Source organism: Protopterus annectens, chromosome 8.part0 (assembly GCF_019279795.1).
Source record: "Protopterus annectens isolate FY-2018-M chromosome 8.part0, PAN1.0, whole genome shotgun sequence".
Taxonomy (NCBI): domain Eukaryota; kingdom Metazoa; phylum Chordata; order Ceratodontiformes; family Protopteridae; genus Protopterus; species Protopterus annectens.
The window spans coordinates 1582152101-1582167175 of NC_056741.1; the positions used below are offsets into that span (position 1 = coordinate 1582152101).

Consider the following 15075-nt stretch of genomic DNA (forward strand, 5'->3'; position numbering starts at 1 on the left):
GTAGGCCATGGCTCAGGCACCAGTCATCCATCTCTGTGAGACCCTGATTGAGTATGCATGTGGCAGCTGGAGAGTTGATCATGGCACCCAGTTTGCAGTCAAGTGCAAACATGTTCAGCCATATTCCCCCTGTGGTAGCCTGTATGTCAGACAAATATATACTGAACAAGAGAGGTCCCAGGACGAGGCCGTGTGGGATGCCATGTGTAACTGGTGTATAGTCAGACATGGCACCTGCAATTCTGACCATGTGGGTGCTATCCCTGATCTAGGTATCAATCCATTGTGTGAGATATGTGTCCATATTGATGCTGGTGAGCCTATGCATAATGGCCCAGTGGGTTATTGTGTTGAAGGGTTTTGCAAGGTTCAGGTAGGTTGTGTGGACAGCTGTCCCTATGTTGATGGACCTTTTAGCCATTTAAAGAATACAAACAGGTTCAAGAGGCAAGATCTGCCCACAACAATGCTGAAATGTGTAAGACACAGTGTCTGTAGGTTCCCGATGTCTATGTGTATGAGTCCTATGACAATATGCTCCATAGCTTTGCAGAACAGGCTACATAGGCTTATAGGGCAATATTATCTGTGGTCCATTGTGGCATCAACTCTGTGGAGCAGGACCACTGTTGCAGAACACCATTCCTTGGGTACATATCTTGTGGTAACTCCGATATCGAACAGTGATGTAATGTGAGGGTTGTATTTGTCATGATGCTCGTGTAGGATGCAGGTTGGGACACCATCTGGTCACATTGATACTGTGATGTACACTGTGGGGAGGGCAGCACTCACCTGTTACTGTGTGATGTCAGGGAGGTTATACTCTGTTGGGATGGATAGTTGCTCCTTAGGGGGGATGAGTGGGAGACATCTGCACTGAACCTGTTTGCCAGGATGTAGGCAATGCCAGTGGGTTCAGGGTAGGTTTAGTCAGTATGCAGTAACTCGCAGCATATCAGTGAGTGTCCACCCAGGTTCCTGACATAACTGAAGAAGGCCATGTGATAGTCCTATGTGTCTGTTGCAATTGTCTGGTAGAAGTGGCCCTTAGAAAAGTCCATGAGTGATTGTAGCTGTCTGCTAGTACAGATCACAGATGCCTTCCCAGTCTGGGATTGTGCTCTATCATGTAGTAGCTTCCACCTGACTTTGTACAGCTTATTAATGGCTGGGGTCTACCAGACAGGTCCCCTGCCATTGTAGTAGTGGGTCCTGTTGTTATTTGGGATAGCACAATCCATGCAGTCCACTAGATGTCCATAGAATGTGTATGTAAAGGATGCAGCAGTCTGAGCCGTATATGCCATTGTCCCAGGATCTCTGAAGGATACCACCTCTCTTCAGTGAAGTGAGATGTTGGCTCATGAGACGTTCACCAAGATTACCCAGGATGGGTGTGTGGAGGGTATATGTATGTCCTGTGAGATACAAGTATGTTCTGAACTTACCAATGAGGGGTATATTGCTGGTGTGGAACATAGAGTCCCCATGTTGGTGATGATCAGGTCCAATATGTATTCCCCCTTGTGGCTGTGCTGACTGGTTGTGCCATAGCATATGAGTCCACAAATTGCAGTGACTGTTGGGTGAGCATGTCAGGGCTTGAGTAGTATCCCCAGTCAATATTTGTGTATATGAAGTCACACAAGATAATGGTGTTTGTGGAGACCATCATATTCTCCATAGTTCCCACGAAAGCCGAGTGTGGTTCCTGAGTTTGGGAGTGTGTTCTGTAGCAGGCAACAAACTGAAAGGCAGTATTGCACAATGGTAGTTGTATATGTATGGTCTGTGATGCTTTGTGCAGTGCTACTAACCTGGAGGTGTGTGTATCTGTGATGTATATGGATACTCCCCCTAGTTGTGTTGTCTGTTCCAAGTCTTGTTGTCAGACAGCATGGTATGAAACATAACCAGGTAGTGCTGGTGTGCATAAGCGAGCCTGAACCAGGTGTCTGTCAGTGCACAGATATTGCCATCCTCCATACTGAGGAGAGTCCTGAGTGGCCACAATATGAGGTTAACACAACTGTTGTTGAGCAGCATTCCCCGTAGTTTCATTTAACCTGTAATGTCTATGGAGGTGGGTTTGTCTTCTGAGCCGTGCTTAGAAAAGGCACTATGGTGGTAACAAGAGCCTTAGCCAGCATTCCAAAGTCCAAGGGTGACAGGTGCAAGCTGTCCATAGTGAAGCTACGTGGCATGTTGAGCATGTCACCATATGCTGACAGACACTGTATCCCCTATGAATGAAACAAATGTGTTAGGCAACTGTTAAATGTGATATGTGTGTCCATATACTGTGACATCATAATTGGTGGGTGTAAGATGCTAGACAAGGTCAGGGTCATACTAGCCTGGGCTACATGATCAGAGTGTTCCTCCATGTATCATGTCATGTGGTCCAGGGAGTAATGTCTGAGGTTATACACACCAGCATGGACAATGATGGTGCCAGTCTTGTACTTGCTTTGGAGTGACCTGACTGCCTGTGTTATGCGGCAGATCCTGGCACCCAACAGACAGCCCATAGTGACTATTCCCTTGTTAGGGCTGGTGAGTGGTACGTCAGTGTGTCTGACAATAAGTGTCACCTATTACAAGTGTATTAGGTTTGTTGTTTAGCTCGAAGGGTAGTGACTGTGTGGCACACTGACATTGTGAACATTGTGATATGTGGGTATTGTAGTGGGATAGCAGGTGTGTGTGTGTCTGCTTTGGAGGTCTCTGCTGCTTAGGTAGAGTACATTTACAGCATCTGAGTATGTCTATGTGTGCTAATGTCGTTTGAGTGCTGTTGCTAGAGGATATGTGAGGCTGATATGTGGTGTGTGTGGTTATCTTCACCACCTGATAGACTGTCATGGGTCGAGAGAGTTCAGCTCCCTGTATGTCTATATAGGTGCATCTCACACATATATCTCAGTTTGTCGAGGTTGTCTGTGTATATGAGGCAGATGTGACATTGTGTCAATATCACAATATCCACCAGCTGGACTGAAGAGTACACACAAAACTGACCCCTGGACATGCCAGGATATTATCATGACATACTCTGCAGCCTGATCACAAAGGATCAGTAGGGTGTTAAGCATGTAAAACAGTATAACAGGGATTAGTGCTCATGTTCGTTGGTGTTTTGTAAAGAGTAGCTGAGAAGGGGTCCAGACTGAATCATGACACCTCCTTCAGCTATGTCATAAATATCAATGTACACCCATATATGTCCTGAGTCAGGGCCAACTGTACCTGAGTGACAATGCAGACATCATGACAGACAGGCCCATATGTACATACCCATCCCCCTCTGACAATAGTCCACATCAACTTACCAGGAGATGTCACATGTAGAATGGATGAGCAGCTACCCCCACTGCCAAAAGCATGGCAGCAGGTGGAATACATTGATTCCCAATATGTGTCATGCACAAACTACAGAACAAACAGATCATGCACCTGAACAGGCAGCTGAGCCTCACCCCCTACACAGGATGTGGAACCGTTGAATGTGTCACAGCTACATTTAGCACTCCCCACAAGTGTTGGTGCACAACACACCATGGGAAGACAAGTCTAATATGCCTATGAGGTCTGATCTGCAAGGTCATGGAGTCCATCAAGGTTGCAGTCATAAACAGAGCTATTGGAAGCTGACATACACACAACCCTACCAACTGTGGTATGTTCATGTGCGGATCATGGTTCCCAAACATGCTAGACTGTTTGCAAGGCAGCCACCCAGGACATACATCAATGAACACATCTACATGTGTCACATAGACTTTGAATAGCCCTTTATCAACATCCCAGACACATGTAGTATCCACAAAACCAACAAGCTGTGCATAAATATGTGTTGACATATGACGGAATATCAATGTGTCCACAGATAGATCACACAAGGTAAGGATTCTGAGGTCTTGTTCAAGCTGTTGACACCTGCTGACCCACATGGACCATTCCTGGAATGGCATAAAACAAAGTGTACACAAATCATCATGTCCAGTCTTATGATGTCACCATCCTATAAATACAGCAGGAGAAGGGAAACCAGCCAGTACAGCAAATAGCGTGCCGTGTTAATGCGTCTCTCTCCAGTATCATAACATAGTTAGGTAGGGGTTTGAATCCTGCAAACAGTGTGTGTGTGTGTGTGTGTGTGTGTGTGTATGTGTGCAATTGTCTTTGAAAGGAGTGTCCTTTTTGGAGACTGTGAAAACACACTAAAAGAGGTACATTCCTCTTTGGAAAGTCTGATGATGTCACCATCCTACAAATACAGCAGGAGAAGGGAAACCAGCCAGTAAAGCACATAGCGTGCTGTATTAATGCATCTCTCACTAGTATCATAACATAGTTAGGTAGGGGTTTGAATCCTGCAAATGCTTACTGTGTGTTACACTGTTGGTCAATGCAGTGTGGATTTTGCTTTTACCATTGTATGACATAATATGATGACAACAGTAAGTGCATTGCACACATCAGGTATCTGCGTGGCAAATATATATGTGTACATGTCCCCTCAATCAGTACATAGGTGTGAAGCCTGCATACTACATGAATACATTTGTTTCCATTGACAGGTTGTGCCGCTGCTTCTCAGATCATAGGTCACATAGGTATGTATGTGACACAGCCGTCCACTGTCGTGTTCTGTGGCCAAGGTCATCTGTGGCACACACACCCATGACAGTTACTTAAGAGTAATGTGAGTGAGGGTATATGCCTGGGGTATATGTCAGACATGGTCATACACAACAAAGTCTGCCAAGAATAGACAATCTTTATAGGTGTATGACTACCTTGTGGATATGCATTCTGGCCTCTAATGTCTAATGTGATACACCTTGGGACTCCTCAATAACTATGGATATGTGTATATCAAGGGACACATGACATAACATGGGTCTGTATGTACACAATGGTATCCAACATACATGTTGAGGGCTACCACCTGTGTGGTACTGACGGGATAGTGTGTATAGTACATGAGGATGACTATGCCATAGTCGGCTTACTGCTATACAGCATGTATCAGACAACAGGTATCTGTCTCTATGATACCCCTGTGTAGGATATGCATCCCATCCAGGGAATGCATTGTAGGCCAATCCATGAATTCCCAGATTTGGATGGACACATCCCTAGTGTGTCTGCATGCACCTAATGGGGCTATATGACACACAGGTGTGGTCACAGTAATGGGTGGCGGTCATTACCACTGGTTAGTGTTATAGTGTAGCACTAGAAGGATCCAATTGATACTGGGTTCCCTACTACTGTGTGTCATTTGTCAGGACATCATCCAATGATTGCTTATAGTCATGCTGTTGAGGTTGTGTATACTACCAGACCGCAAATCATTGACAGATATTAACAGTATCACCCACAGCATAGTGTCAACCCATGTCATACACATGTCTACCCATGTTAGTACATAACTGTAGTAGAATGCATACTGGCCATTGAAAAATGCTATGAGATGTTAACAATGTGAACAACAGTGTATGCTACATGTCCCATGTGTCCACAATGCATGTCCATCCAGACAGTGTGCACCCACCATGTTCACAGATGTACACTTGCTAATCTGCACTGCACACATCACACACGTACTGTCCACTCACTAACACATGCTGGCAACACATCACACATCAGCCAAATGGCACATGGGTGGATAATACATACTCAGACCTAACAGTGGTGTAAACAATGCTACATTGACAATCAGAGTGTTGATGTATAATGTCTGCTTAGATATACCTACAAGGATGTAGTTACACTTCCTTGTTGACAACTTGCTATTATTGCTACATTGCTATAGTGTCACCCTGTGCATCAGCACCATGTTAGCCTGTCCCTCCATCAATAATGCAGATGACAGGAGGTGGCACAGGTATCATCATATGCACAGGGCATTTTGTTGTTTGCCAAAGCCTGACATTGACCCATCCAATCGACATGTGTGTGTTTGTGTGTGTGTGTGTGTGTGTGTGTGTGTGTGTGTGTGTGTGTGTGTGTGTGTGTGAGGGACAATAGTACAGCATGGGCCACTGTTGATGTAATGTGTGTGTGTATGTGTGAGCCCTAGTTGTTTGCTTAATGTGTGTGTGTCTGCATGCACACAGCTCCACCATGTGGCTGCCATATACGGTGGTTTGTGGGACAGCCACAGACTGTACCTGCTAGGCTGAACAGATCACTGTCTCTGGCCATGGATACAGTACCTGTGCCTGGCAGGGGTGCTACGGACAGTATCGGGTACCAACCCTGACTGGGTACTGTCATCAGAGGCAGAGGCATGACTGGACCCATGTCCCTGCTGAGACTAGCCAGAGCCACGTGCACGTGGTCTACTGGGATGGTCAATGTACAGGCCAGCACCAGCATTGCTGGGGCTGGTACTGCCACTACGGGAGCGGCTGTGAACTGTGGGCCATCAGCGACCACTGCCAGCTGTTGCTGTTGCTGGCATGCATCCGTGTCGACATCGCAACCGTCCCGCATAGTCCTGGCTCAAGGAAGACATGTTGTGGAGGGCATCTATTGTCTCCCTCCAACGTCTATCAATGACCTTGGTGGAAGTCCGGATGGCACCGACAAGGTCACGGATGCTGTCATTGATAGCGGTGTAATGTGCCCTCTGTGCCCTAAGTCCCTGCCTGGTGTATTGTTCCATACGTGCCTGAGCCTGCATTACAGCCTGGAACATAGTGGTCATCGTAAGACCTGTGAGGGCACGCCTGCCAGCGGCAATACGACCAGTGGTGCTCCCCCGAGAACCTCTGGACCTCCGCCTATGTGGTACCGTTCCGGGTCTACGGCTATGGCTGCTGTGAGGGGATGCAAGTGCCATGTGTACCACACTCTCCTGGTCAATGCCAACTGTATGCTGTCCCTTGCCTATGACCATTGGTGGTGAGGGATGTAATGGCAGTATGAGTTTGCGCATAGATGGGGTTGAACGCTGTGTACTGTCGATTGGTGGACCAATGACAGACCCTGTCAAATCTCCCTGTGCCACAATACGTGTCATCATTACCACTATTCATGGCAGTGGCTTCAGGTCGCCTGCTGGTTTTGCCAACCCCTAACTCAGCACCTGTGAGAAGAAGATAGGAAACACGGTTTACGGTCTGCTCATGCACACATGAACACATGAACACATGCACACATGCACATATGATCACATGAATGCATGCACACATGCACACATGCACACAGGAACACATGCACACATGAACACATGCACACTCTTCACTACAGCAGATACACACACATAACAGCAATCCAAAACATACTCAATAGTGGATGAAGGTGGGTGACAGTATCACAAGGCAAACAGTAGCATCACATGTGTCAGCATGCAGAATAAGTGCTGATCAAGTCCATGCAGTGTGAGTGTAGACAGCCATAGTTAATGACAGTGTACATGGCTGTGATGCATGTGTGTACATGTTCAGTGATTGCCTACACTCTGGAACACAATGTGTACAAGGACACAACATTTATGTGCAAGTATTATAAGCTCTGCAATGTCCTGTGCACCATCAGTCACATGTATACATACCATGGCTGCATGTGTTATCTGTGTGTCACATGGATTTCCATGTCTGATTGCAGTGTCTGTGTCTGTAGCAGATAATTGTGGACACAGGTTTAGCACATGCATGCTATGTACACACACAGGATGAGTGGTGCATATGTACGTGATGGAATAACAATCCTGGACATAGCCATTGTAAATGTATGGGGTGTAGTACCATTAGCCATCATCATGCATCATGTGGTCACTCAAGGCCACTAAAGTGTGCTAGACCACTGCCTAGCATGCTGTACCTGAACCGCAGTGCCATGGCTAAGTTCACAATTATACAGCCATGTTGCACAAGGGTGTATAAGGTGCCCAATATGGAGTATTGCCTAACATGACTGTGTTATGTGTTGAAGAGTGTTGCACAGCCCCATGCTAGGCCCCTACCCCTCAGGTATAATATATGTAATGTGTGAATGACATGTGGGATACTGAAGTGTGGCCTAGCAGCAGGTGTCCAGTTACAACATGTGTAGCATGTTGACATGTACTGCATATGACAAACTTGTTATGTTGTGTACATGAGTGTCAACTATGCCTATCCAATGTGCAGTACAGTGTTGCCATATTTGTGTCTGATGCTCTGTGCATTGCATGTGATTGAGACAGCTACTGACTTTACTGAGATGTTTAATGTCTCACAGCAAACATGCACAGCATGCATTATGCGTAGGTGTGTTATGTGTACATGGCCTACACCTCGCCTATGACATGCACATTTCAATGCCAACTTTAAAGTGTTAACACACTCACCAGCATGTGTCGTCTGCCCTGCTGTCACACCAGAGGGACCTACAAGAATATGACACAGTTTGTCAGTGGCTACAACTGTGGCATTGCTACTGTGAGTGTGCTAAACTACAGTAGAACAACAGGCATAGGTGCACAGATACTATTCACAATATCAGTATTGCACACAATAGGCAGCACAACTACTAAACACAGTACACATCTCACATATGCATAATCTAACAATACAGGTAACAGTAGTCTACAGCTAGGGCATGTTACCTGCACGCTCCATGTCACCATGCTGGGTGGCTCCGGCCTCCATGATGACACATGTGTGATGTTGTTGCTGCTGTAGGCCAGGAGCCACCACACTTAGGAGCAGTTCCTCCACTCTGGTGAGGGGGGATGTATGGCCACCCCACCACCCGTGGCAAGCTGTTGTCTATGGATATCAGACGCATGCCGCCGGACATGTCTAATTAAATCACTGCAGTGAAGGTGTACCTGCTCATATGTCTGGTTATGCATGCCTATGTCATTTACCCGATGAACAAGATCTTGCCACAGTGCAGTATGCTCCTTTTGGTGTTGGCTGGCCCTGGAAAAAAGCAGGGTATAGTGCTGAACCAGGCCGTGGTGGATTTCCTGTTCCTCTGCGGCTGTGTAGGAGGGATTCCTTTGATGAGTCATCAGCCTGGAAGACAAGTAAACGATATGTGTGAGCAAGTCATGTGGCACACATAATATTATACAGTACAAATATCAGATAACTGCCATATATAGCATCTGTTCATCTGTCAGAGGATACACACATTCAATACCACATATCAGTGCTCAGCCCACAACTGGCTGACACTGCCTGCCACACTCCATATAACAAACCAGTATACACCTGTACTTGGCACAGTGTTTGGGATCCAATACACAGCCTTGCCACGGGGGTACATATCAAGCTAATGCATGAAGAAATATGTCATCCATTGCAATGTATGTGAAGTACAGTTACAGTATAACCAGTAACCCAGCCTAGTCGTTGATGCCATACCCCTGCCTAACATATGTGCACAGTTGTTAATATAGCTGGCATACTGCTGTAACAGAGTATACATGTTGCTAGGTACACACGCAAACCCTGCAACACACATGTAATTGCGGACATGGTACAGGCATCATTACGCACACATCAGACATTCATACAACACATAAATGTATGCTGACACAGATGAGCATTTCCTGTGTACCTTATAGTACTGTGTGCCCCTACTTACAGATACCTATGCCTGAGGTATGTAATCTGTGCAGACTACAGGAAACACACAAGACAGTGTTACCAGGGAATGTGAACATACACCATACTGTGCTGTCCATAAATATCTGTATATATCTATATATCTCTATATATATCTATATATGTATATATCTAGATATATGTATATATGTGTATATGTATATATCTACATATCTATATATTTATATATATATATATATATATATATATATATATATATATATATATATATATATATATATACACACACACACATATATATATATATATATATATATATATATATATATATATATATATATATACATATATATATATATATATATATATATATACATATATGGATATATACATACATATATCAATATATGCATATATACATATATATATATATATATATATATATATATATATATATATATATATATATATATATATATATATATATATATATATATATATATATATATATATATATATATATATATATATATATATATATATATATACACACACACATACTTGTAAACATCCATTGCTGTACATATACATGCACATATAGGCACATATACTGCCCACCTTTCATGGTGGGAATATCAGTTATGAAACAGTTGTGAGACATACAATTATGTAATAATATTGCACAGTGTTATGCAGAATGCATTTCGCTGTCCTTATGCCGTATAGCTGTGGCAGACCTCACTGGCTGTAACTCAGTCCCACAGCATTTAACCACCACATGACATATACCTGCAATGCTTACTGTTTTCAATGCCATGCACTACAACCTACATAGATATGTGCACATAGCAACCTTCAAATACATATATATGTCCAGCATTCACTAACAGTTGCAGTATGTCCCTTGCCCTATGCACATCTGCATATACATATAGATACGGACCGCTACCACATATGGAGGGTTCACAGTATGTAGAGTACCCTTCAGACACATCATTCGGATGCCAGCAAATACATCTCTGTTACATACCTTACCTTTGTATTTCTCACCTCTGTCTGTTGTACCTGTTGACATTTTTTTTTTTTTTGGTTGGTGTCTCCAACTGCCTCTGTTTGTATTTGTTTTATTTGGTTGGTGTCTCCAACACTCACTGTTTTTTTCTTTTATTCTGGTTGGTGTCTCCAACTGCCTCTGTTTGTTTTTTTTTCTGGGTTGGTGTCTCCAACTGCCTCTGTTTGTTTTTTTTTTTTTTATTCTGGTTGGTGTCTCCAACTGCCTCTGTTAGTTTTGTTTGTCTGTTTGTCTGTCTGTCTCGCTCTCTCTCTCTCCAGTTGCTGCAATAATATTATTGCATGTGTGGACAGCAAGTACAGGCTGCTTTTGTAGGTATCTGCACATGTGCATGTGATGGTCTCTGCACCAATTGGTGCCCACCATTTAGTAATTCCATGCAGCCTGCTGTGTGGTAATTGCAGTTCTCACTGTGATTTCAGGATGCTGCTATAAAACGATAGGTTAGGTAGGCGTAGGCCTTTCAGTTTAGCAAGGTGTAGACCATGCTTGTTTGCTGTGGACACTGTTGTGTCAGTCAGAAGGTTGGTATATGTCTCTTATCTGAGGCTGGGTTGTAGCCAGTGAAATGCATGTTGTACTGAAACCTGACTGTTGCTTCTTCCAGTACACTCTTCTCAGTGTGTAGGTTTACTCACACCTTCTAATGCTAACACTGGATACATGGGAGTATGTACTTTATTTTGGGATTAGGGAATTAACTGGCATACAACAGTAGTTATTGCAATGTATTCCTATGGCTTTCCTATTTTCCCTTTACATTCACTCCTTGTAATGCATGTTATATTTCTTTATTGCAATGTATTCCTATGGCTTTCCTATTTTCCCTTTACATTCACTCCTTGTAATGCATGTTATATTTCTTTCAGTACCAAGTTATTGTATATCTGCTGTGGCCTAGTGGTACATCATGCAGACTGGTGAGTCCAAGGTGTGGGGTTTGAGACTGACATAGGTATTTTATTTTGCTGCTGAGCAGTACAAGGGCCTTGTCATACAGAGTGACTAAGGCACTTTTAAGCAGTTGTAAGCGGGTTTGCGCGGGTTGGTGCGACACTTAGCGATGCTAAGCTAAGCTTAGCTTAGCTTATTTTATGTTAGCAATACTAAGCTAAGATTGGCATAGCTTATCATATCTCAGCAATGCTAAGCTAAGCGCACACATGCGCACACTGGTGCAAACCTGCTTACTACTGTTTACAAGTGCTCACTCCCGCTAACCCCCGAGCTCATGTCTTTGACAGAAAAGTAAATGGGGAGATAGGAATGTGGTGATAAAGGGTGCACAAAGAGGGGAAGACAGTAGGGAAACCAGCTTTTGGATGTACACGATGGGTGTGGAGAAGGTCCATAGCTGCCCATTTCTTTACCAGCAACAGCTGTGCATATGCAATATATTAGGTGGGATATTTGAAACCTTCCACCCCTGAGAGAGGGGCGAGGACAACTAAGTATGTTGTACTACCAATTATGAATATCAGGCACATGCACTGTTTGTGAACTGGTATACTGTCATTAGTACGTTACTCACTTCTGAACAGTTTGTGGTTTGTGTTGACATTAGCACAGTCTGCTCAGGACAACTGGACATATTTCTGTACTGTGTATGTCTACCTACACCCTTGGTTGTGCCTGACTACACGGGTATATAGTACCTTTGGGTAGGGGTGCAGAACTGCAGAGTGCTGATTCTCTTTTCACAGTCATGTCAAATGCTGCAAATTTGGTAACTTTGTTATAGCATTTTTCATGTTTTAATTTTTGTGAAGCATGGTGGTTAGTAAGGATGTGAGTACCATAAAAAAGTGTGGGGAGGAGATAAGTAGTGGCAAGTGTAGTTTTAGTTGTGTCATGAGAAAATTTTTGGCTTTTTAAAGCATCCTTAGATTTTGATGAGTTTTTCTTTTGCAATTTTGTATATGCAGGTCAAATGTAAGATTATCGTCCACTATTGTAACTATTAATTTGCTATGAGAAGTGACTTCAATGGTTTTATTATCACGAGAAAGGACTTTAATTTTTTTTTTCCATGAGAGAGGAATATGGGGAAAAACTAATAGTTTGGTCTTTTTTGTGTTGAGCATGAATTGTGAGTTATCAAACCATGTTTCAGTGGCTGCTAAAGCTTCCGGCATCACTTTTTGGAGGTGTACCATGTTGTCAGATGCAAAAATGAGAGTGAAGTCATCTGTGTATTGTATTAGGGTGGCCTGTTGTGTGGAAGTATAGAGGGTGCAGGTGAAAATGTTAAGAAGAGGAGACCAAGAACAGAGCCTTGTGGTACACCGGTGGTGACTGGGTGGTAAGGGGAGAGCATACACTGCCATTTTACTGATTGATACATATTGGACAGGTAGGTTTTCAACCACAGAAAGGTGGGCCGAGTGAGACCTATTGAGGACAGTTGAAGTAGAAGTTTGCTGTGGCAAACTGTGTTGAAGGCTTTAGACATGCCTAGAAATAAGGAAGAGACTAATTTGCCATTATCTCTAGCTTTATTTACATATCTATATAGGTTAGAAGGGCAGTGCTAGTACTATGGGAAGGACAGGAACCATGTTGTGTATGGGATAGGAGTTCTTCCTGCAGGAGATGGTCTAGCAATTGATTTTGAATACATTTTTGTAGTATTTTGGCAAGAGAAGATAAAATTGCTATAGGTCTAAAGTTATTAATGTCGATTAAATTTCCTCCTTTATGCAGGGGAAAAGATATTTTCCAGAGAGAGGGAACATGGGATTCCTGGATTAACTTATTTTTAAGGATTGAAACAGGATAGCAATGCTATTGGTTGCTATTTTAGGTACTCACTTGGAAGGTCATCAGCTGATGAAGAGTATGGTTTAGGTTTAAGAGTAGTTTCATATAGGATGTGGGCACAGGTTTAAAGGGGAAAGTGGACATGTTGATATTTGGCTGTTGGGCAGGGTTAGAATTAGATGTTAAGGAATCCTTGGTTAAAGTTTCTATACTATCTATAAAATAAGAGTTGAACTATATTGCAGTTTCAAGTGGCGAGTTTTTGGGAGAGGGGTTTGGGTTCAATTTTTGGCCGTAATGTAAGATTTCTTTAATGGATGTCCAAAATTTTTAGGGTTGTGTTTACTATTAGAAAAAGCACAACAGTTGGATTCACCAAACACAATTTAAAGCAAAATTTCTGTCTCTCTGACGTCTCGGCCTCAGCCTGAGGCCGAGACGTCAGAGAGACAGAAATTTTGCATTAAATCGTGTTTGGTGAATCCAACTGTTGTGCTTTTTCTACTTGGTTTGGTGCCTTTGTTGTTGTTGCTGTTGCTTGTGTTTACTATTATTCTGAAAGTTATTGTAGTATAGTTTTTGTCTTTATTTATATGCTTAATTAATAATAGCATATTGTATGTATTCTGAAACACTGATTACTACCTACTGTAAACGTAAAATTTTGACTGTTTTTCTTTTTTCATTCTTTCTTCTCCTTAAATCCATTAATATGCATTCTCAGAAACCAGGTCCCCCTCCAAAAATAAGCATTGCCCAACAAGGTTAACATGGTCAACAAAATATATATATAAAAACAAATTCAGTAAAATAAATTAGCAATGCTGCGGTAAGAAGTTTTACCTGTCTGAAGTGAGAACATGGTTAAGTTTTTAAGTACCAGGCATGAAGTTTTCACACAATGAAAACAGAAAGGAATGAATGTAATACATACAAGTATGTCTGTGTCATTATAATAAGCCTTATGAAACCACTCGACAACTGTGATGGCATTCACTTCTTCCCTCTTTTTGCAGGAAATACACAGAAGTTTCATATTCGATCCCACAACTGCTTCTGTTTCTGACAACACCTCCACACAGACTGCCTGGCAAGTAGCAACTGCAAAAGAAAATGGAGAACAGCAATAAATTACATTTATTCTCAAGGATTTCTGCCAAGTGTTAAGCAATCAATCACCAAAAATAAGAACAGCAGTATTCGTGCTATTTATGGTAGCCCAAAGCCCAGTTTCAAAAATGTCAACAGCAGAGTATGGGATCTGGTGCCACCTAATGGTGTAGAAAAGTAAATCATATTGACAGTAGCATCTAGGCTGATAAAACAATTTAAGTCATGCCTGTTATTACAAAGAAAAAAAATCTGCATTCAGAAAGATTTTCAGTACATTGACATTATGAATAACTGCAGTTCTGCCCATTTTCTTCAAATGATTCATTCAGTCTTAAGTTTGACAGCAGCCATAATGTAGCCTTCTGTTAAAGACGATATTTCCATTTCTAGATGTAGACAGCACCTTTTTATTGTACTTATTTATTTATCTAGCTAGCTAGCCAGGCTAGTCTCGCTAGGCCTCTTTTCAGGGGAGACCTGAGGTGGTATTTCTACTACTAGGGAAAATTTGGCCAGAGCATCAGGGACCTTCACCTATTCTTTTCAATAGGT

General features: G+C 42.7%; 1 protein-coding gene across 1 annotated transcript in view; it reads right to left on the reverse strand.

Moving 5' to 3' along the window:
- The window catches only part of SCN3B (sodium voltage-gated channel beta subunit 3), a 379056-nt gene that overhangs the window by 121576 nt on the left and 242405 nt on the right, over positions 1–15075 (reverse strand). The window contains exon 2 of the mRNA XM_044081132.1: positions 14345–14511. Within this exon, the coding sequence (XP_043937067.1) occupies positions 14345–14511 (167 nt within the window). The remainder of the gene's footprint in view (positions 1–14344; positions 14512–15075) is intronic.